The sequence below is a fragment of the Haliotis rufescens genome, unplaced genomic scaffold (genome assembly GCF_023055435.1).
Source record: "Haliotis rufescens isolate VD_foot unplaced genomic scaffold, xgHalRufe1.0.p SCAF_37, whole genome shotgun sequence".
NCBI lineage: Eukaryota > Metazoa > Mollusca > Gastropoda > Lepetellida > Haliotidae > Haliotis > Haliotis rufescens.
Genome location: NW_025964079.1, coordinates 2333168 through 2355993, shown reverse-complemented (window position 1 = coordinate 2355993; position 22826 = coordinate 2333168). Strand labels below are relative to the sequence as shown.

At 41.3% G+C, this 22826-nt stretch overlaps 1 protein-coding gene across 1 annotated transcript; it reads right to left on the bottom strand.

Annotated features, from left to right (window-relative positions):
- Nucleotides 1-484: 484 nt before the first annotated feature.
- LOC124140467 lies at nucleotides 485-21550 on the bottom strand. The gene is made up of 4 exons (XM_046508028.2): nucleotides 21405-21550; nucleotides 7021-7730; nucleotides 4228-4285; nucleotides 485-1964 (listed from the first exon to the last, which is right to left on the bottom strand). Exons 1-4 carry the CDS (start codon nucleotides 21511-21513, stop codon nucleotides 1705-1707), a joined length of 1137 nt encoding a protein of 378 aa, XP_046363984.2. The 5' UTR covers nucleotides 21514-21550; the 3' UTR covers nucleotides 485-1704.
- Nucleotides 21551-22826: the final 1276 nt, after the last annotated feature.

The window sequence follows — 22826 nt, the reverse complement described above, 5'->3', positions numbered from 1 at the left end:
TGTGCTGAGGACAAGTAACAATCCAATGATGCTAGTCCTCTTGACTGATAACATTTGAGGGCAGTAATTCTGAACCAGTTCTCAATGCTTCGATGTTTCTACAAATGGAAACAGAACTTAGGTGACAGAAAATGTAAACAAAGTAAACAGTGTTGTCTTGTTCAAGCAGGACTAGCTACAAATTTGTAGATTGAAATGAAGTTTCCTCTTGTCCTCTTGACTAGTTTTAAAAAAAAGATACAAAATTCTAAGGCAGCAATTCTGTAATCCATGTTTTGTGATTAATCAGCACTTGGAGTGACTGAGTGAGTTGGGTTTAATGCTGCTTTTAACAGTATTCCAGTTATATCGTGGCGTGTCAGCTTAATGAGGGAGGAAAGCCCGAAGTGATGCAGGTCTCAGACGTTTACCACTTGGGTCAAACCCACGAGCATGGGTATGGTTCTGACAAACATAGAAACATAATCGGGGCGAACTGGGATTTGAACCCACAATCATAGGTTTCTGGCATGCCTAAGGGACACAACTCTGCACAGCGAAACGCGGTGCCTTAGACAACTGGGCCACCCATGCACCCACCAGCACTTGGAAGAACCTCGCAATGGCTACCTTTAACCATCGACTAAATAACCTGGACAGGAAACGCCACTGAAAGCCTCTGGTCAACTCCGCCACACTACTGCAGAATGTTCATCCAACTCTGCAGGTACATTCCCATTTTATCTGAATCAACGGGAGATGGGGGAGAAAAAGTGAATACAGCTGACTGCTATTTCTGGCTTTGATTACAAGAAGATACACACATTAATTTTAACCACTGCATATAAAACACTGCACTGCCCAGCAGAACAGGAAATACAATATAAATGGTAAATAATCATGTGTTGTGATGTTTTATCACAAATTTCAAGTTTGTTATCACGTGTTCGTCTACCCGAAGGGATATGATGTAGTTTTTATTGTATTTTCTTGAGTATAGTGCGTACCCATGTATAATGCGCACCCCCCTCTAGCTGATTCACTATTTTGAAGGGAAAAAAACTGAATACCAAGCGTACCCCTTTAGCGAAGTCCGGCAAACGAACGGGTGATGAGAAACTTGGTCAGTACAAATTCGAAATTTGAGATAAAAAATCACCAGACATGTTGATTTACTGTTTAAATTGTATTTTTTGTTCTGATAGGCATTGTTTTATATCCAGGGATTAAGATTACCTTGTGTATTTTCTCGTAACTGCCCATAATACCCCCAAAATTCTTATTTTTCTCCAAAACTTGCATCCCCCAGACTGTACAAACTAGAAAAGAAGAAGTAAACAAAAATATGGTGCATTTTATCCGAGTTAATAATTTGGACACAAGTAGGAGTAGGGGAAAAATGATGACTCAGAGTATATTATTTTTTCACAAACATTATTCATGTTCATAATTCATATAATGTAATTTAATTACCGAATTAATTAGAGGCCGGATGTTTTGGTCACCAGGGAAGTTAAAGGTAAGCTCTATTGTACATGCGCCGTAAGTTTGGCACCTGTCATTGGCATCAATCTAGCGGGATACTGATAACATGGGGTTCGGATTACAATACGTTCAGGAAAACTGTAGTGTTTCCTATGCAGGTTATTGAACTCCTTGCTTTAACCATATGATATAATCTACAAATGTACCAAGTAACTATGGTAACGATGGTAACGATGGTAACTATGGCATCCAGTTGGGGAAGTTAAAGAGATTCAAGCTGTCCTTGTGTTTGTGGTTGGGATCTCCAGGAATCTGGAAACAGTCGACCGGGAAAGATCCGATCGTCTTGTTATAAAGATTGAGGCTGAAGTCCGTGCAGCCCAGTAGCTGCGTCTTATGTTCATGATGGAAGTTCACTTTGAACGTCAGGTTGAAGAAGTGGATGCAGATGTCTACAACCTTTGGATACGTCCCCAAGCACACAAGGGGAGGTAACTCAGCTGCAACAAAGATATTGCATAATCACTAACATGTTTTGATTGATTGTTTGTTGTTTAACGCCGTACTCAGCAATATTCCAGCTATTTGACGGTGGTCTGTAAATAATCGAGTCTGGACCAGACAATCCAGTGATTGACATCATGAGCTCGATCCACGCAATTGGGATCGACAAGAATAGTCGCCTTTTAGTGCAAGTATGGGTCGCTGAAGACCTATTCTACCCCGGATCTTCACGGGTCTACTAACATGTGTAAAAGTATAACGATATATATCGAACTATCCATTTATTGCAATTGTGTGCCTTACAATGGTACTATATTGACAGGAATATAACGCCAGTATTGTTGATAGTATGCATAACAATCTATACTTTCAATAGTCGCAATTAGTCGACATTCAAATGTGCTGAGTGTAGGGCTAACAACTTTAGTGTACCTTCATATTGGTTTGTTTGTTTGTTTGTTTGTCGTTTAATGCCGCATTCAGCAATATTCCAGCTATATGACAGCGGTCACTACAATACTATAACAATAGCTGACAACCATCTCCTTAACCTTATCTCCCATATAATGAGTGTCAAAGTTATCAGCTTCTCCATACATCCCCACCAGCCACAGGCTACTACAACCTGAAGCGTTTCAGTGCAATCAGACATGAACAAATATTCATCGAGGGCAGCCGAGCAGAACACTGATACAGTTAATGTGGAAATGACACAACAACAATTTGTCTGTGCAAGAACAAAGCAAGAAAACAGCTGAAACTGATCACATGAATTAATAGGTGGAATGTGGAGGTTGTCCAGGATAGACACCATTGGTCAAATCCAACTACATAGTTAGCAGATTTCAGACTGCCTGCTTATGTAACAAAATTTATACCAAAAAATAAATTTGGGGAAAAAAAGACAGTGCCTTTGATTTTTTGCATGTCTAAGTAAGCAATATTCAAGGTATATCACTGCAGCCTGTAAATATGCTGTAGTCAGCAATATTGCGGCTATATCATGGCACCCTGTAAATATGCTGCAGTCAGCAATATTCCAGCTGTATCACTGCAGCCTGTTAATATGCTGTAATCAGCAATATTCCAGCTGTATCACTGCAGCCTGTAAATATGCTGTAGTCAGCAATATTCTAGCTATATCACTGCAGCCTGTTAATATGCTGTAGTCAGCAATATTCTAGATGTATCACTGCAGCCTGTAAATATGCTGTAGTCAGCAATATTCTAGCTATATCACTGCAGCCTGTAAATATGATGTACTCAGCAATATTCAAGCTATATCACTGCTGCCTGTTAATATGCTGTAGTCAGCAATATTCCAGCTATATCACTGCTGCCTGTAAATATGCTGTAGTCAGCAATATTCCAGCTATATCACTGCTGCCTGTAAATATGCTGTAGTCGGCAATAGTCCAGCTATATCACTGCAGCCTGTAAATATGCTGTAGACAGCAATATTCAAGCTATATCAATGCTGCCTGTAAATATGCTGTAGTCAGCAATAGTCCAGCTATATCACTGCAGCCTGTTAATATGCTGTAGTCAGCAATATTCCAGCTATATCACTGCTGCCTGTAAATATGCTGTAGTCAGCAATAGTCCAGCTATATCACTGCAGCCTGTTAATATGCTGTAGTCAGCAATATTCCAGCTATATCACTGCAGCCTGTTAATATGCTGTAGTCAGCAATATTCCAGCTGTACCATTGCTGCCTGTAAATATGCTGTAGTCAGCAATATTCCAGCTGTATCACTGCTGCCTGTAAATATGCTGTAGTCAGCAATAGTCCAGCTATATCACTACTGCCTGTAAATATGCTGTAGTCAGCAATATTCCAGCTGTATCACTGCTGCCTGTTTTGTATTCAAGGCTCCGAAGACAATCCAGTGGTCGATACCATGAGAAACTCCATACCAGCATGGCTTTGGGGTGGAGGTGGGGATGGGAATAGACTCAGAACCTGAACCTGTAGAAAATCTAGACTTGCTTCATTTAGCATGTTTTGGGCTACAGCATAACAGTAAGGGCTGGGCAGAAGGGAAAATAATATGGTTCAGCGACTGAGAAACAGATCAAGTTGATACTGTTATCACCTTGACCAATCACAAACAACAAATGTGCCAACATAAGTTCACACTATCATGTTAACAGATTGAGATATATATATATATTAAACATATTTGATAACTGATCATGTACACCTTAACATAATTATGGAATAGTGATTGATTCATTATAACAACTATTATACACACCTGACACAACATTTTTGTAGATCGGCTTCGAGTCCAATAAAACTTCCAAGACTATTTCCTGAAACATAAAATCAAAATCATGTTTATGGCTGCACTGCAGCTAAATGAATACCCAGGAGTTCCCATGGTTCCCCGAAATCTCCTTCAGCATACTAAGCCTACCCACTCTGAAATCTCCTTCAGCATATTAAGCCTACCCACTCTGAAATCTCCTTCAGCATATTAAGCCTACCCTCTCTGAAATCTCCTTCAGCATATTAAGCCTACCCACTCTGAAATCTCCTTCAGCATAGTAAGCCTACCCTCTCTGAAATCTCCTTCAGCATTGAAGCCTACCCTCTCTGAAATCTCCTTCAGCATACTAAGCCTACCCTCTCTGAAATCTCCTTCAGCATTGAAGCCTACCCACTCTGAAATCTCCTTCAGCTTACTAAGCCTACCCACTCTGAAATCTCCTTCAGCATTGAAGCCTACCCTCTCTGAAATCTCCTTCAGCATTGAAGCCTACCCTCTCTGAAATCTCCTTCAGCATATTAAGCCTACCCTCTCTGAAATCTCCTTCAGCATTGAAGCCTACCCTCTCTGAAATCTCCTTCAGCATTGAAGCCTACCCACTCTGAAATCTCCTTCAGCATACTAAGCCTACCCTCTCTGAAATCTCCTTCAGCATTGAAGCCTACCCTCTCTGAAATCTCCTTCAGCATTGAAGCCTACCCTCTCTGAAATCTCCTTCAGCATATTAAGCCTACCCTCTCTGAAATCTCCTTCAGCATTGAAGCCTACCCTCTCTGAAATCTCCTTCAGCATTGAAGCCTACCCTCTCTGAAATCTCCTTCAGCATTGAAGCCTACCCTCTCTGAAATCTCCTTCAGCATATTAAGCCTACCCACTCTGAAATCTCCTTCAGCATACTAAGCCTACCCACTCTGAAATCTCCTTCAGCATACTAAGCCTACCCACTCTGAAATCTCCTTCAGCATACTAAGCCTACCCACTCTGAAATCTCCTTCAGCATACTAAGCCTACCCACTCTGAAATCTCCTTCAGCATACTAAGCCTACCCACTCTGAAATCTCCTTCAGCATACTAAGCCTACCCACTCTGAAATCTCCTTCAGCATACTAAGCCTACCCTCTCTGAAATCTCCTTCAGCATACTAAGCCTACCCACTCTGAAATCTCCTTCAGCATACTAAGCCTACCCACTCTGAAATCTCCTTCAGCATACTAAGCCTACCCACTCTGAAATCTCCTTCAGCATATCAAGCCTACCCACTCTGAAAATTCCTTCAGCATATTAAGCCTACCCACTCTGAAATTCCCTTCAGCATACTAAGCCTACCCACTCTGAATTTTCTCCTTCAGCATATTAAGCCTACCCACTCTGAAATCCCCTTCAGCATATTAAGCCTACCCACTCTGAAAATTCCTTCAGCATATTAAGCCTACCCACTCTGAAATTCCCTTCAGCATACTAAGCCTACCCACTCTGAAATCTCCTTCAGCATATTAAGCCTACCCACTCTGAAATTCCCTTCAGCATACTAAGCCTACCCACTCTGAAATCTCCTTCAGCATACTACGCCTACCCACTCTGAAATCTCCTTCAGCATACTAAGCCTACCCTCTCTGAAATCTCCTTCAGCATTGAAGCCTACCCACTCTAAAATCTCCTTCAGCATACTAAGCCTACCCACTCTGAAATCTCCTTCAGCATACTAAGCCTACCCACTCTGAAATCTCCTTCAAGCCTATCTACCCGGAAATCTCCTTCAAGCCTATCTACCCGGAAATCTCCTTCAAGCCAATCTACCCGGAAATCCCCTTCAAGCCAATCTACCCGGAAATCCCCTTCAAGCCAATCTACCCGGAAATCCCCTTCAAGCCAATCTACCCGGAAATCCCCTTCAAGCCAATCTTCCCGGAAATCCCCTTCAAGCCAATCTACCCGGAAATCCCCTTCAAGCCAATCTACCCGGAAATCCCCTTCAAGCCAATCTACCCGGAAATCCCCTTCAAGCCAATCTACCCGGAAATCCCCTTCAAGCCGATCTACCCGGAAATCCCCTTTACGATTTAAGCATGTTGCTTATCAACCCTGAATCCCCCAGAGGTACTTGAGTCTTATTTCGCATCAAGAATTAACAAGGCATGACTTATTTGTTTGTTGTTTAAAGCTGCAGTCAGCACTATTCCAGCTACATAAGAGCGACCTGCGCATAATTACGTCTGAATATAATGAGCCACATCCCCTGCCATCAGGTTATAATTAGCCATCGTGTACGATGACACACAATCAACCACGTCACCCAGCTGGACCATTTTGACCAACTCATGCATTTAATCATCTAATTGGACACACAGGTCACTGGAACTAATTCTATTCTGACATTGACATGTGGAATTCACTCTCTACTTGTTTATTTACAGGCCACTGTGTAATTTTCAGGAATTTGGCTGACTGCAAGTTAAACAATACCCACATGGTATTAAGCATATGTCATTCCACATTAGACCTGTGAAGACCTGGGGTAGAATAGGTCTTCAGCAACCCATGCTTGCCGTAAAAGGTGACTATGCTTGTCGTAAGAGGTGACTAAAGGGATCGGGCGGTCAGGCTCGCTGACTTGGTTGATGCATGTCATCATATCCCAATTGCGTGGTTCGATATTCATATGTCAATCACTTGATTGTCTGGCCTAGACTCAATTCTTTACAGACCGCCGTGATATAGCTGGAATATTGCTGAGTGAGGCGTTAAACAACAAACAAACAAACAAACATTCCACATTACCTGTGATTTAGAAACAAATGTGAAGTTAGTACACGTTGTTGAGTTGAGATGAAGTCTCTTATTGGCTATCCTGGCACAACAAACACAATGGTGTTCGTAACAGTCACAGAAGCCTACATGAAATGGCATGTTATATGTATAGTTGGCAGTCCTGTTCTTGGAACTTGACAAAACTGGCGCTGACAAGTCCAAAGGATGGAGCTTGTTCAAGAACTCTGTATCTTTCATGATATTTCCAATGTCTTCGAAAGACACAGTCAGGTTCCAGCGATGGGGTTCGAATATATATCTCACAAGATTATGATCCTTACCCATGCCAAAAACTGCCAAGTGTTGTAAAGTCTTATTCTTCACTGACTCCGCGACTTCGTATGTCTTATTTTTAAATCGGGCGCCCATTTCATAAGTCTTGTTCTTGATGTGAGCCCCAACATTACCAATGTTCATCCAGTCTTTGAACATGCCATCTTTTTTTAACGTTACATTTTCTTTATTCACAAGTTGGGTAAAAAGAGCTGTTCTATTAATAATATCACTCTGATTCCGTGGAAGCTGTGGCGGCGGATCCAAAACCAGATTTGGTTTTTGAATGACTTCATGTCTGGCAGGAGTATAAACCCTGATGGGTGGTGGTTCAGCGGCCTTGACCTTCTGGTAAGAGACAACGCTTCCAACTGGGCCGTAGTTGATATAATCCTTGGCACGTTTATCTGAAACAACCAGAATTGGTGTAATTAAGTGTTGACATCTCTAGTTTTACATTCAACATGTTAACAAGGTTTCATCATGTTTCATCATCATCTATCTATATTTAGTAAGTGCTAAATTTCACAACACTGAATCCTCTTTCTTGAATTCGCAGTGTAAAACATACGTGGTATGAAGCTGTAGTGGTAAAAACAGGAAAATGTCTAACAAACATGCTGAACTTGGAGGTTGAACACAAAGATTTTCCTGTAGTGCATTGTCATAAGTTGAAACTCTCGATCTCTATCTGAAGAAAACGTGTCAAAAAGTTCACTAAGACCTTCAGTCACTGGCTTCAGAGAGCACAAATCAGGTCCCTATGACCTTCACTATCTATCATTAGATGGGGCAAGTCAGGTCACTGTGACCTTCAGTAACTAGCTTTAGATAGGGCAAGTCAGGTAACTGTGACCTTCAGTCACTGACTTTTGATGGGGCAAGTCAGGTCACTGTGACCTTCAGTCACTGGCTTTAGAAAGGGCAAGTCAGGTCACTGTGACCTTCAGTCACTGGCTTTAGAAAGGGCAAGTCAGGTCACTGTGACCTTTAGTCACTGCTTTAGATAGGGCAAGTCAGGTCACTGTGACCTTCAGTCACTGCTTTAGATAGGGCAAGTCCGGTCACTGTGACCTTCAGTCACTGGCTTCAGATAGGGCAAGTCAGGTCACTGTGACCTTCAGTCACTGGCTTTTGATGGGGCAAGTCAGGTCACTGTGACCTTTAGTAACTAGGTTTAGATAGGTTGAGTCAGGTCACTGTGACCTTCAGTCACTGGCTTCAGATAGGGCAAGTCAAGTCACTGTGACCTTCAGTCACTGGCTTCAGATAGGGCAAGTCAGGTCACTGTGACCTTTAGTCACTGCTTTAGATAGGGCAAGTCAGGTCACTGTGACCTTTAGTCACTGGCTTTTGATAGGGAAAGTCAGGTCACTGTGACCTTCAGTCACTGGCTTCAGATAGGGCAAGTCAGGTCACTGTGACCTTTAGTCACTGGCTTTTGATAGGGAAAGTCAGGTCACTGTGACCTTTAGTAACTAGCTTTAGATAGGGCAAGTCAGGTCACTGTGACCTTCAGTCACTGGCTTCAGATAGGGCAAGTCAGGTCACTGTGACCTTCAGTAACTATCTTTAGATAGGGAAAGTCAGGTCACTGTGACCTTCAGTCACTGGCTTCAGATAGGGCAAGTCAGGTAACTGTGACCTTCAGTCACTGACTTTTGATGGGGCAAGTCAGGTCACTGTGACCTTTAGTAACTAGCTTTTGATGGGGCAAGTCAGGTCACTGTGACCTTTAGTAACTAGCTTTTGATAGGGCAAGTCAGGTCACTGTGACCTTCAGTCACTGGTTTTTGATGGGGCAAGTCAGGTCACTGTGACCTTTAGTAACTAGCTTTAGATAGGTCGAGTCAGGTCACTGTGACCTTCAGTCATGGGCTTTAGATAGGGCAAGTATATAGTAAATTATTTTTAACTATTTTATGTGTATCGCAATATTTGGCCTGTGACCTTATCATATGATGTGCATGACATCTGAACTTGACCGATATGTTATGTGTATCACATTATCTGACAAATAATATCATGAGTATCACATGATCAGAACTTGATCCAAATTATATGTAAAGGTCAGATTATGTGATACGCATGATATCATTTGTCATCACATTATGACAAATGATATGTGTATCACATAATCAAAACTTGATCAATATGTTTTATGTATCACATTATGACAAATGATATCATGCGTATCACATTATCTGACCTTTGACCTGATACATATCACAATTACTGACCCATTATACAACACAAAAGTAATCTGATCAACTTATCACTATGACAGCAATAATTAACTCACTCCAAAGAACAAATATTTTAACAGCTTGGTCTAGTCTGCCCCCTGGACAGGAGATAGGAGTCTTTATCTCTACCCTCAGGGACTCTCCTCAAGGAGTGCAACCACCTAACCTAACATGGAGTCAACTTCAAGGTCCGTGAGTGAGTGAGTGAGTGAGTGGTTGAGTGGGTAGGTGGGTGGTTGAGTGAATGAGTGTGTCCACCCAAAGACAACATTGAAACAAGAAGCTGGGGTGAGTGAGTGAGTGAGTGAGTGAGTGGTTGAGTGGGTAGGTGGGTGGTTGAGTGAATGAGTGTGTCCACCCAAAGACAACATTGAAACAAGAAGCTGGAGTGAGTGAGTGAGTGAGTGAGTGAGAGAATGAGTGAGTGAGTCCCCTCAAAGACAACATTGAAACGAGAAGCTGGAGTGAGTGAGTGAGTGAGTCCCCTCAAAGACAATATTGAAACGAGAAGCTGGAGTGAGTGAGTGAGTAGGTGGTTGAGTGAGTGAGTCCCCTCAAAGACAACATTAACACAAGAAGCTGGAGTGAGTGAGTGAGTAGGTGGTTGAGTGAGTGGTTGAGTGAGTGAGTGAGTGAGTGAGTGAGTGAGTGAGTGAGTGAGTGAGTGAGTGAGTGAGTGAGTGAGTGAGTGAGTATTGAGCAAGCAAGCGAGCACAGACTTGGCTACCAGTTGGCTCCCATTAATAAAATTAGCTTGGTGACTAAAATATATTGAAAGAAACTGGATTACTTCACCACTTGTCTCTATCGACATCAGATACTGAAGCCTATCCTGCTTCTCATGCTATCATCTACAAGAGTTTGTGTACTTCTGGTCATGTGACCACTTCTGTTTACTTTAACAATGGTGGCATGTCCAAGTCATAGAAGATTAATTCACCATTTGTTCAAGAGCCATCTTTTAGCCAAGCTGTCCATCACAGATTGATGACATGAATAACATAACAATGGCTACTTCTGCCAGCAGACCTAGAAGGCGTTTATTAGATGCAGATGTGGGTGGGCATAGCGTAATCAGAGAATTCAGCACTGGGATGTGAGACAACCCAGATTACTTCGGCTATGAATGTGTCTGATAATAATAAATGCTAATTGGCTAAGCCAGTTCCAATGATGGCCCTTCCACAAGGGTAAGTCAGAGTTACCGATACCGTATTCGACGTAATAAGCGCCCACGGCGATATTTGTTAATATATTGGCTGGTGAACGATCCCAATTAGGTCCTTGATTCAGGTTGCCCTGACGACACATGGAAGACAACAACAGATGGTCAGCGCTTCCTCTGCATTGATGGACGAGATCTGCTTTGCAACAGATTTGAATTTGTGCCACTTGCAACAGCTGACATCACTGTATATGGATGGTACGTTCTACTCGTGTCCAGCCCTCTAGATGGTACGTTCTACTCGTGTCCAGCCCTCTGGATGGTACGTTCTACTCGTGTCCAGCCCTCTGGATGGTACGTTCTTCTCGTGTCCAGCCCTCTGGATGGTACGTTCTACTCGTGTCCAGCCCTCTGGATGGTACATTCTACTCGTGTCCAGCCCTCTAGATGGTACGTTCTACTTGTGTCCAGCCCTCTAGATGGTATGTCCTACTCGTGTCCAGCCCTCTAGATGGTACGTTCTACTCGTGTCCAGCCCTCTGGATGGTACGTTCTACTTTTGTCCAGCCCTCTAGATGGTACGTTCTACTCGTGTCCAGCCCTCTAGATGGTACGTTCTACTTGTGTCCAGCCCTCTAGATGGTACGTTCTACTCGTGTCCAGCCCTCTGGATGGTACGTTCTACTCGTGTCCAGCCCTCTAGATGGTACGTTCTACTCGTGTCCAGCCCTCTAGATGGTACGTTCTACTCGTGTCCAGCCCTCTGGATGGTACGTTCTACTCGTGTCCAGGCCTCTAGATGGTACGTTCTACTCGTGTCCAGCCCTCTAGATGGTACGTTCTACTCGTGTCCAGCCCTCTAGATGGTACGTTCTACTCGTTTCCAGCCCTCTAGATGGTACGTTCTACTCGTGTCCAGCCCTCTAGATGGTACGTTCTACTCGTGTCCAGCCCTCTAGATGGTACGTTCTACTCGTGTCCAGCCCTCTGGATGGTACGTTCTATTCGTGTCCAGCCCTCTGGATGGTACGTTCTACTCGTGTCCAGCCCTCTAGATGGTATGTTCTACTCGTGTCCAGCCCTCTGGATGGTACGTGCTACTCGTGTCCAGCCCTCTGGATGGTACGTTCTACTCGTGTCCAGCCCTCTGGATGGTACGTTTTACTCGTGTCCAGCCCTCTAGATGGTACGTTCTACTCGTGTCCAGCCCTCTGGATGGTACGTTCTACTCGTGTCCAGCCCTCTGGATGGTACGTTCTACTCGTGTCCAGCCCTCTGGATGGTACGTTCTACTCGTGTCCAGCCCTCTGGATGGTATGTTTTACTCGTGTCCAGCCCTCTAGATGGTACGTTCTATTCGTGTCCAGCCCTCTGGATGGTACGTTCTACTCGTGTCCAGCCCTCTAGATGGTATGTTCTACTCGTGTCCAGCCCTCTGGATGGTACGTGCTACTCGTGTCCAGCCCTCTGGATGGTACGTTCTACTCGTGTCCAGCCCTCTGGATGGTACGTTTTACTCGTGTCCAGCCCTCTAGATGGTACGTTCTACTCGTGTCCAGCCCTCTGGATGGTACGTTCTACTCGTGTCCAGCCCTCTGGATGGTACGTTCTACTCGTGTCCAGCCCTCTGGATGGTACGTTCTACTCGTGTCCAGCCCTCTGGATGGTATGTTTTACTCGTGTCCAGCCCTCTAGATGGTACGTTCTACTCGTGTCCAGCCCTCTGGATGGTATGTTTTACTCGTGTCCAGCCCTCTAGATGGTACGTTCTACTTGTGTCAAGCCCTCTGGATGGTACGTTCTACTTGTGTCCAGCCCTCTAGATGGTACGTTCTACTCGTGTCCAGCCCTCTAGATGGTACGTTCTACTTGTGTCAAGCCCTCTGGATGGTACGTTCTACTCGTGTCCAGCCCTCTGGATGGTACGTTCTACTCGTGTCCAGCCCTCTAGATGGTACGTTCTACTCGTGTCCAGCCCTCTAGATGGTACGTTCTACTCGTGTCCAGCCCTCTGGATGGTACGTTCTTCTCGTGTCCAGCCCTCTGGATGGTACGTTCTACTCGTGTCCAGCCCTCTGGATGGTACGTTCTACTCGTGTCCAGCCCTCTGGATGGTACGTTCTACTCGTGTCCAGCCCTCTAGATGGTACGTTCTACTCGTGTCCAGCCCTCTGGATGGTATGTTCTTCTCGTGTCCAGCCCTCTGGATGGTACGTTCTACTCGTGTCCAGCCCTCTAGATGGTACGTTCTACTCGTGTCCAGCCCTCTGGATGGTATGTTCTACTCGTGTCCAGCCCTCTAGATGGTACGTTCTACTCGTGTCCAGCCCTCTAGATGGTACGTTCTACTCGTGTCCAGCCCTCTGGATGGTACGTTCTACTCGTGTCCAGCCCTCTGGATGGTACGTTCTACTCGTGTCCAGCCCTCTGGATGGTATGTTCTACTCGTGTCCAGCCCTCTGGGATCAGCTGTACGTAATCCATGGACTCATTGGCACCAAGATGACCAAGTTAGTCTTCTGTCGTCTGCCTAACCGTCGACGTGAAACCTTTGTCCGCCTCTTTGACAGATTGAAGGTAGTTATCCAAGAAGTCACCAACCATTAATGTGCTATTTTAATGAGTGAGACATGGTCCTATCAAGTGATGTCTTGATGCCATGATTTGTAATGTTTTTCTTGTTGCAAAGTATAAATAAAATTGTTATCACTTATCAAGGTTTTTTTCTCAGTCTCTCATAGTGGGAGAGTCCATTCATACTTAAGGTAATGGGAGCTCATTAGTGACAGCCACTGGTGCATAACATTGTTTTGATAATTCTGTAGGCAATTAAAGTGCACTGTAGGCGATAGTAGACCTAACCTACACAAGACTTATTTATTTGTGTATAATACGCACTCGTGTGTTATATGCACCCTTAAATATTGGCAATTAATTCTGGGAAAATATATCTGTCATTTCATATAAATATATCTGAAACATTTCAGGCTGTCAGCATAAACCACAAAATTTATCTTTCAACTGGTTTTTTTCCACCAAAATACCATTCTAATAAGAGCCCCCCCCATTTCTAATTTTGAGAGCGCCCTTGCCGCTTATTACGTCGAATACAGTAAGCAGAGTATTTGTGGAAAATATCCCCCCAAAATATTTAAAAACCAATTACTTTCAATTAACTTGCATACAGCATGTACAGAAACGCCTGCATTGAATGAAAAACTCAAATGTATAAAAAAAACTCGCGTAAATATCCAATGACGCTTTTTCAGCACGCGTACAAAAGAGCTAATTTCAGAAACACAATAACGAGCAAATTTACTTTCAATGTCAAGCCTATATATTTAAAACAGTTATATCATGATATACTGATATACATCTAAAACATTATTTTATTTTTTTTAAATCTTAAAATGTGATGAATAGATCAGTGAAAAAATATTGGTTACCCTATGAAAAATGTAATACCGGTAACCCATATAAAATAGAAACCATAGAGTAAACACTCAATTGCTCAAAAAGTTATCTGGAGCTCTAGTAATTGTTCAATTACTTGTCTGTATTGCAGCAACCTTTGCATTACACCAATTACTTTTTGGGGCTTTCTGGTTTTGTTTTTTAGTTAGAGCGAGTAAATTTAAAAAATTTCTTCACAACTTTCCAGTCAACCTTATTAAAAACATCACTGTTAAATAAACGTCATACAAAATCTGTATGTAAAGACTGTGACCTTCATTTGTTTGTTTTGTTTGTTTGTTGTTTAACCCCGCACTCGGCAATATTCCAGCTATATGACGGCGGTCTGTAAATAATCGAGTCTGGACCAGACAATCCAGTGATTGATATCATGAGCATCGATCCATGCAATTGGGATCGATGACATGCATCAACCAGGTCAGCGAGCCTGACCAACCGATCACATTAGTCGCCATTTACGACAAGCATAGTCACCTTTTACAGCAAGCCTGGGTTGCTGAAGACCTATTCCCTGGAATCTTCACGGGTCCTGTGACCTTCATTTAGTACAGAATGAATACCATGTCTTATATGTAAGAACCTCTTGAAAAGAGTTTTCTTACCTTATTACAGAAATACCAAATGTATTTAACTCATGTGAGATGAATGTTCAAAGTTTGACAGCTTCATATTAATGTAAATTAATGAAAATGAGATGGCTAAAGATGGAAATGTGACTTTAATATATTTTATCTTTCCATTGAAATATTGGCCATGAATTCCGAAATAAACCTAACTGATTAACGTTGCTGTCAGTAATGATATGGAAATATTTCATGCATAGATACTGGGATAGATAACTTCAGATTTCAAACTTCAGCTTCTACAGCTTAGCTACCCAACAACCCACATGTTTCCCCAACCAATAAATAGAGTAGTTTTCAAAGAGGAAGAGTGAGTGAGTGAGTTTGATTTAACACCGCTTTTAACAGTATTCCAGTTATATCACGGCGTGTCAGCTTGAGGTGGGGGGAAAGCCTGAAGTGATGCATGTCTCAGACGTTTACCACTTCGGTGAAACCCACGAGCACAGGTATGGTGCTGACAAACCTAGAAACATAATTGGGGCGAACCGGGATTTGAACCCACAATCATAGGTTTCTGGCGTGCCCAAGGGACGCAACTCTGCACAGCGAATCGCGGCGCCTTAGACGACTGGGCCACCCGTGCCCCCTCAAAAGAGGACGAACTACTGAAGGACTTGTTCAACTACAGCACTTAATGAAACACTGGAAACTTGGCTCACAGTCACAGAGGTTTCTACTAGGGCTGTTACGATTCACTCGCGTATTCGCTGAATCGACCGAACCGTAACCATTCATGAATTGAATTCGTTATTCATGGCCACTAGAATTGAATATCTATGAATATGCTATCATGTATATTTACATACCCTGTACCTAAAAATATCCATAACAACATATTATATGCATAGATTTCTTTCAATGACACTCTAATAATATTTAATTTGATAGTATTGTTTTCACTGGTCATTGTCGCATTTGAGCAGATACTAGAACCTGGATAAGTGCAGTATATAAATGTATAATTTATTAATAATTAACAAACCATGTCAAATAAATTATGATGTTATTGTTTCACTGAATATAATAAATAATACATAAACTGCTGACTTGTTATTGTAATTGTGAATTGATATTCGTATTCGTTACCCTATATTCGTGATATGAATCGTATTTGCCTCATAGTGTATTCGTTGCAGCCCTAGTGTCTACCCCTACAGCTATCTCAAAAGCAACAACTATAAAAATGATAAAAGCATACACTGATTTGATGCCCATTAGTTTCTATAGACTAACATCTAGTCTCCGAAATGAACATATCATACAGAAAAAAACAGTTGTTCAATTATCTTAATAAAAAATATAATAAAAGGGAGCCCAGTGATTCTCTTCATTTTCGTAATCTAGACTAGCCAAACATTATAGACTTGCATGGGCTGTATTTGATATATATTCGTATCAGGGTCTGTAAGACAGACTGTGGGTTCTACCCCTTGTACAGCTATCTCAAGAGCAACAACTATAAAATGATAAAAGTATACATTGATTTGAAAAAAATATAAACTCCTAGATTAATAGCTTTTTTGTAAACTCGTTCAAGCATAAAGCATTTGTCACAGACAATGGACAGAAAGGGCTGTAAATATGTATCAGTATTAACTGAGTTGATGATAATCACTAAATGTGCTGACACAGCAACAATATAGCAATTACAGAATAAATTGGATTTATAATCCTACATTTCATGAGACAGCTGTTGTTTGAGTTGAATATTGTCTGAACTAACACAGGTCCGATACTATTGTCATTAGCACAGCTGATTCAATGAAAGAAGGTTATTGAGCATGTAGAGTGTGTACATTTGTGCTTTATGTTCATCTAGGATATCATACTTAAATACAGCAACGTGTTAACTCTAAGTTGTTGGAAAACTCAATGACTCATACATATTACAAAATAACTAAATTAAAAATGTTCTCCTGTATCGTTTGTAATTATGATAATTGAGCCACACTTTTTCTATTTTAATATTATATTTTCTACAGATCTGAAAAGAGGTGGGAGTGGAGAGGCTGAAAAAAAAAATAATAATTACGTAAACTAAAAGGTAGATCAATATGTTACAGTATTATTTGACATAAAGTTGTTGTGCTGGCCAATTTAAAGTTAAACAACTCAATGCTTATTATGTTTAAAATTAAGGATGTTTACAACTGTTACAATAACCACGGTAACATGTGCTTCTGTAAGAGAATGCTTCATTGTCTTCATAAGGCACCTGCCGTCACGAGAGACAAAACATAATGACTTTGATCAATTACTATTACAAATGTTACAGTTACCCATATGTTGGATTTTTGTAACCTTTCATTTTTCATATCTATAAAAAAAACAGTCCTCAAATACAGTAAAGTTCTAATATTTTTTGTGAAGTTACAAAATATTTATGGAGCCCAACCCAACCAATGATTTCTCTTGCTAAACAAATATATTGCAATCTGTATTTTATTATTAGTATTATCATATAATGAATGTAACTGTCAGCCTCAATCACAAACATTGTTAAAGTGACATTTTACATAAACCTGTGAACATTGGAAAAGGCAAAGACTATAAACCAGTATATGATCTCTGGAGAAGGTGACAAACAATGCAAAACCTTCCCACAAAGCCATGTTACCATGGTTACCAAAGACATACCTTTTCAGCTTTAAAATGGTATGCTTATCTTTGAAATTACTAGTGCAGAGGTAGGGTTTTACCTTGACTTACAAAGTGGGGTCAGGGGGAACCCTAAAAATTAAATTTTAGGGTGCTTGCAGGCAAGATGAGGGTCCTGTATGTTTTGATAATTACTTTAGAGCCTGGAATGAATCAATGAACATGTTGACAGTGGTCATGATTGATGGATGAAATAACAGACACCCATAACTGCTCTTGAAGCGGTGTAGGTACAATGAATATTATTGTGCATCCTACTGAAAGCAAATAATATATAATATAGTTTTATTCTGATTCCATTCTCTACATCTGTAACTAAACCCCTTTAGATGGTAGATACTTACAGTTCATTACAGCAGAGACCACATTATAATATAATTACAGCAGTAAAAGGAAACCTGATCCTGATTCAACAATATCATCATGATCATGTAAATGCATAATGCTACTTTTGCAATGGGTCTGAGCCAGTTTTAATTAGTTCCAGCAGTTGAAATGTTCAGCACTGTCTGTGCACATGGTCCAGTGCTCCAACATGGAGGATCTTGATGACATGTCATGCTTGACTCTCTGCATCTGTATACAGCAGAGAGTGAGTGAGTATGGTTTAACGCTGTTTTTAGCAATATTCCAGCAATATCACGGCGGGGGACACCAGAAATGGGCTTCACACATTGTACCCATGTCGGGAATCGAACCCGGGTCTTCGGCGTGACGAGCGAACGCTTTAACCACTAGGCTACCCGACCGCTCTGTATACAGCAGAGAGGGCAGCAGTACTTGGAACCACCACGACACTGTCGGCCCAAGAACAACTAACCATATTGAGGGCTGGCACACCAAACTCACCCTAACATCTACAAAATCATAGACAAATCAAAACAGAACAAGCTAGACTAACATTTAGTCTATGAAATTTTATACTACACAACACTCTTCTCGCCTCAAAAATTTAACAAATAATTTTCCTGATGTCGAGTAGAATAGAGCTAGCAAGAGCTGGCTAGACTTGCTTTTGTATATGTTTCTAGTAGGGCTGGGACGGGTAACTCGGGTACCCACAGGACTACCCAGACCCGTGGTTAGTCACGTGATATATTCATTGTTTAATGACAAAAAGTATCTAAAACTCTATGTTTAAACTACAAGTCACTAAATTTCGCAGTTCTCCCTGACTACTACGCCTATTCCTTCTGACTTTTATATGTATGGATAAAAATAAAACTTCAGTCAACTTCTGTGTATACACCAGATCGTTTCATACATAGTTCTTAACACATTTTGCCAGTGCTATGGTCAAACTTTTCCCAATCGGACAGTTTGTACCTACCTCTTGAGGGTCGGGTAATAGGGGGTGGGTGCCCTGATAGTAAATTTGGACTCGTCCCAGCCCTAGTTTCTAGATTTGTTTTTTCTTCATAAAATATATACATTCCACAGTCCTGGCGCAGGACTAAAAACAACCCTACACCAAAGCTTGCATCATCCAGCTAACTATGTGATATACATCTATATACAACAGTAAAACCACAAACTATTGGTTCTGAAATTTGATGTATTATATCAGTTGATCTATTTGTTCTAAAGCATTGGTCATAAAATTGATGTATTAAACAAGTTATTCCACTTCTCATGCTTATTCCACTTCTCCAACAATCTGACTCAAGCCCACTATCAAGACCCCCTAATAATATAGTGGGCAACTCCCGCCACTTAATCCCTATGTTGTTAACCCCTACCAATGTTGGGGAGGTGAGGGGACACCTGTACAGCAGGGGTGTGGCAATAAGAGAAGAGTTCTCTTGTCATGAGGCTTTGATAAAACTCAATAAAACATGCACCTGTGCAATTGGAAACTGACCTGCAACCCATTATTCATGTGTACATGCAATGCAGGATACACTTGTACATGTTTCTGGTGACTGAGTCTGAATTTACATACATATTTGAGGATACTGCATGCATGTATTATAAGGTTTTGTTGGTTTGCTGTTTAACGCCCCTTCAGCAATATTCAAGCTATATGATAGCGGTCTGTAAATAATCGAGTCTGGACCAGACAATCCAGTGATTGGCATCATGAGCATCGATAAATGGATACCATGACATGCATCAACCAAGTCAGCGAGCCTGACCACCTGATCCCCTTTGTCACCTCTTACGACAATCTTAGTCGCCTTTTAAGGCAAGCATGGGTTACTGAAGACCTATTCTAACCCAGATCTTCACGGGTCTAATTATAAGGTAGTATGGTGCATGTAGTACAACGGTATATTATTGAATTGCCTGATGTGTGGCAGAAACTATAAGAATTAAATACATGACACTTATCTGGGATTAACATCTTACCTCAGCATAGTTACATCAACTCACATACATGAGGGAATACAACCAGTTCTTATCTGGTGGATGGTGAAAACTGGTTGGAACATGCATTTGTTGAAGGTTATTCTTAGTTTCTATAATCAAGCCATATCAACTTGTCCAGAACTGTATAGGAACAATATATTTTAGTTTGTGTAACTTGTGTTACCATGGTTACCATCTGTGTGAAACCATGGATTTTTCTAAGAGTTTTAATCAAAATTGGAAATTATTGTAAGGTATTATATTTTCTAACATTCATAGGTAATATAATATTGCATCAAATACAAAAATGTCAAATTTAATCACATAAGCAAAGACATAAAATATTAAGTGAAATTGATGAAATATTGAATTGGGATAACTTAAATTCAAAATTGGGAATTATTACCAACATTCGCTGCAGCATATCTACCTCTGGAACTGCTCAGATAAATCCCTATAAATATTGGTTTGGAACATGGTACTGGCTGCTTTTGTATTCCTAAATCAGCAAACTGTAAAATTCATAGTACATTCTCCTATTCAAAAGAAGTGTAAGTTTATTAGAATCCATGTCAATACTGTACAACTACGTGATGAATGAACTACGGTGTCTTTTGTAAAGATTAAACAAATCATGCTAATAGGGATCACTTCAAACTGGACCCGTGAAGATCCGGGGTAGAATAGGTCCTCAGCAACCCGAGCATGCTGTAAAAGGCCACTAACAGGATCGGGTGGTCAGGCTCGCTGACTTGGTTAATGCATGTGCATACACAATTTAACGCAACACACACAGTATACAATTTTTTAACAAGTTTAATCAATTACAAAATTTGAGTTCCATATTTATCTGTTCTTAACACTCTTAATGTCGCTAAAGATAGAGCATGCTTAAGTGAGTTGGGTTAGTAGCATTTTGAACAATTATTTCCAGTTATATGAAGGCAGAGTATGCTCATGTGAGGCCTACATGTGATGCCAGTATTGATATATTGCCACAATGGTTAGGAGCTTGTACAACCAAACTTATACCACTGGTCACTAACGGTTAACACTTTTCATAACTTCTTGGAAAAACATGTAGGAAGTGAGTATAGGCAATTTCAGAGTTGGTAAGAATATGTTCCCCGCTGTTTTTATTATAGGATCAAAATAAGTTAGTCTTTGGGGTAACCTACCCTAACCTAACACAAAAAACGCGAAAGATCGAAGAGGCATGCGTAAATATTCATTTTCCGATACATGACCATTTTTCTTGAGATATAGACCTATTTAGGCTAGTATTTACGATACCAATGGATGGAACCCATTAATAATCGCACCGACTTATCAGTGTCTTATGAATACAATTTGATGACAGTGGTACAATGTGGGCATTCGTTCAAATAAATTCAACTGTCAACACACAGAGATATCTCTGTGACCGACCACGCTAAACTCTGCTGAGCAAACATAACATCGCTAAGCATGAATTTATCCTACTCCGAGTTGACGACCTGTCACCCACACAGCACCAAACATGCTTGCAAAAATTAATAATTTGTCACAGACGAATAGCCCTACCTTTTGGTGATGGAAGCGACAAGTACAAATATGCAATCCAAAATGAAGATGCACAAAAAATGAAGAAGAACACTTTTCTCCTTCTGTATATCCACCTCAAGACTGCCATTTTGGAAAATCACGTGACTTCTAGGAAGTGCAAGGTGCCCGAGGTCCTGTTAGGGATGCGAAGGTTGTGACGTGTATTGATCGTGGATCGAGCTTTAAGCTGTCGTCAGGATTATGTCAGCTACGCCACGGCGATTTGCAATGTGTAATGAGCTCAGAAGTGACCGATATTGCACGCAACGACCCATGATAATTCTTTCTCGATACAGTATATGGATATAATCTGTTAGGTTTTCATGAGTTCTTTTTGTTTTGTGGGATTTGTTCTAGCTGGAGAGAATTTTGAGGGGGCTGATCAAACGTGAGGGTGCCAATGTAAGCAAGGATTATATCCTACCTAAATATTATCCCGGGTGAAGTTTTTACTCTAGAGAGTTACTGTAGTACCTTAGTGTTACACTGGTATGGGTTCAAATTCACTTGGGAGAATCATCCTGACACAAGAGAATTTCATCATAAAAAAAATAGGGTAGGATAATATTCACTCTTACACCAACCCCTGCCTCTTCTGAATCCCGAATACTATCTAATGTTTCACTCTGAGTCTAACTGCTGTCCCTGAATCCCGAATACTATCTAATGTTTCACTCTGAGTCTCACTGCTGTCCCTGAATCCCGAATACTATCTAATGTTTCACTCTGAGTCTCACTGCTGTCCCTGAATCCCGAATACTATCTAATGTTTCACTCTGAGTCTCACTGCTGTCCCTGAATCCCGAATACTATCTAATGTTTCACTCTGAGTCTCATTTTGCTACCCCTGAATCCCGAATACTATCTAATGTTTCAATCTGAATCTCATTTTGCTACCCTGAATCCCGAATACTATCTAATGTTTCACTCTGAGTCTCAGTGCTACCCCTGAATCCCGAATACTATCTAATGTTTCACTCTGAGTCTCACTGCTGTCCCTGAATCCCGAATACTATCTAATGTTTCACTCTGAGTCTCACTGCTGTCCCTGAATCCCGAATACTATCTAATGTTTCACTCCGAGTCTCAGTGCTACCCCTGAATCCCGAATACTATCTAATGTTTCACTCTGAGTCTCAGTGCTACCCCTGAATCCCGAATACTATCTAATGTTTCACTCTGAGTCTCAGTGCTACCCCTGAATCCCGAATACTATCTAATGTTTCACTCTGAGTCTCAGTGCTACCCCTGAATCCCGAATACTATCTAATGTTTCACTCTGAGTCTCAGTGCTACCCCTGAATCCCGAATACTATCTAATGTTTCACTCTGAGTCTCAGTGCTACCCCTGAATCCCGAATACTATCTAATGTTTCACTCTGAGTCTCAGTGCTACCCTGA

Coding starts and splice junctions, on each gene's coding strand:
- LOC124140467 (XM_046508028.2), bottom strand. CDS start 21,513: ATGGCAGTCTTGAGGTGGATATACAGAAGGAGAAAAGTGTTCTTCTTC. Junction 7,731..21,404: donor GTCGCTTCCATCACCAAAAG/GTAGGGCTATTC, acceptor TGGTTGTTTCAG/ATAAACGTGCCAAGGATTAT. Junction 1,965..4,227: donor CTACAAAAATGTTGTGTCAG/GTGTGTATAATA, acceptor TCTTTGTTGCAG/CTGAGTTACCTCCCCTTGTG.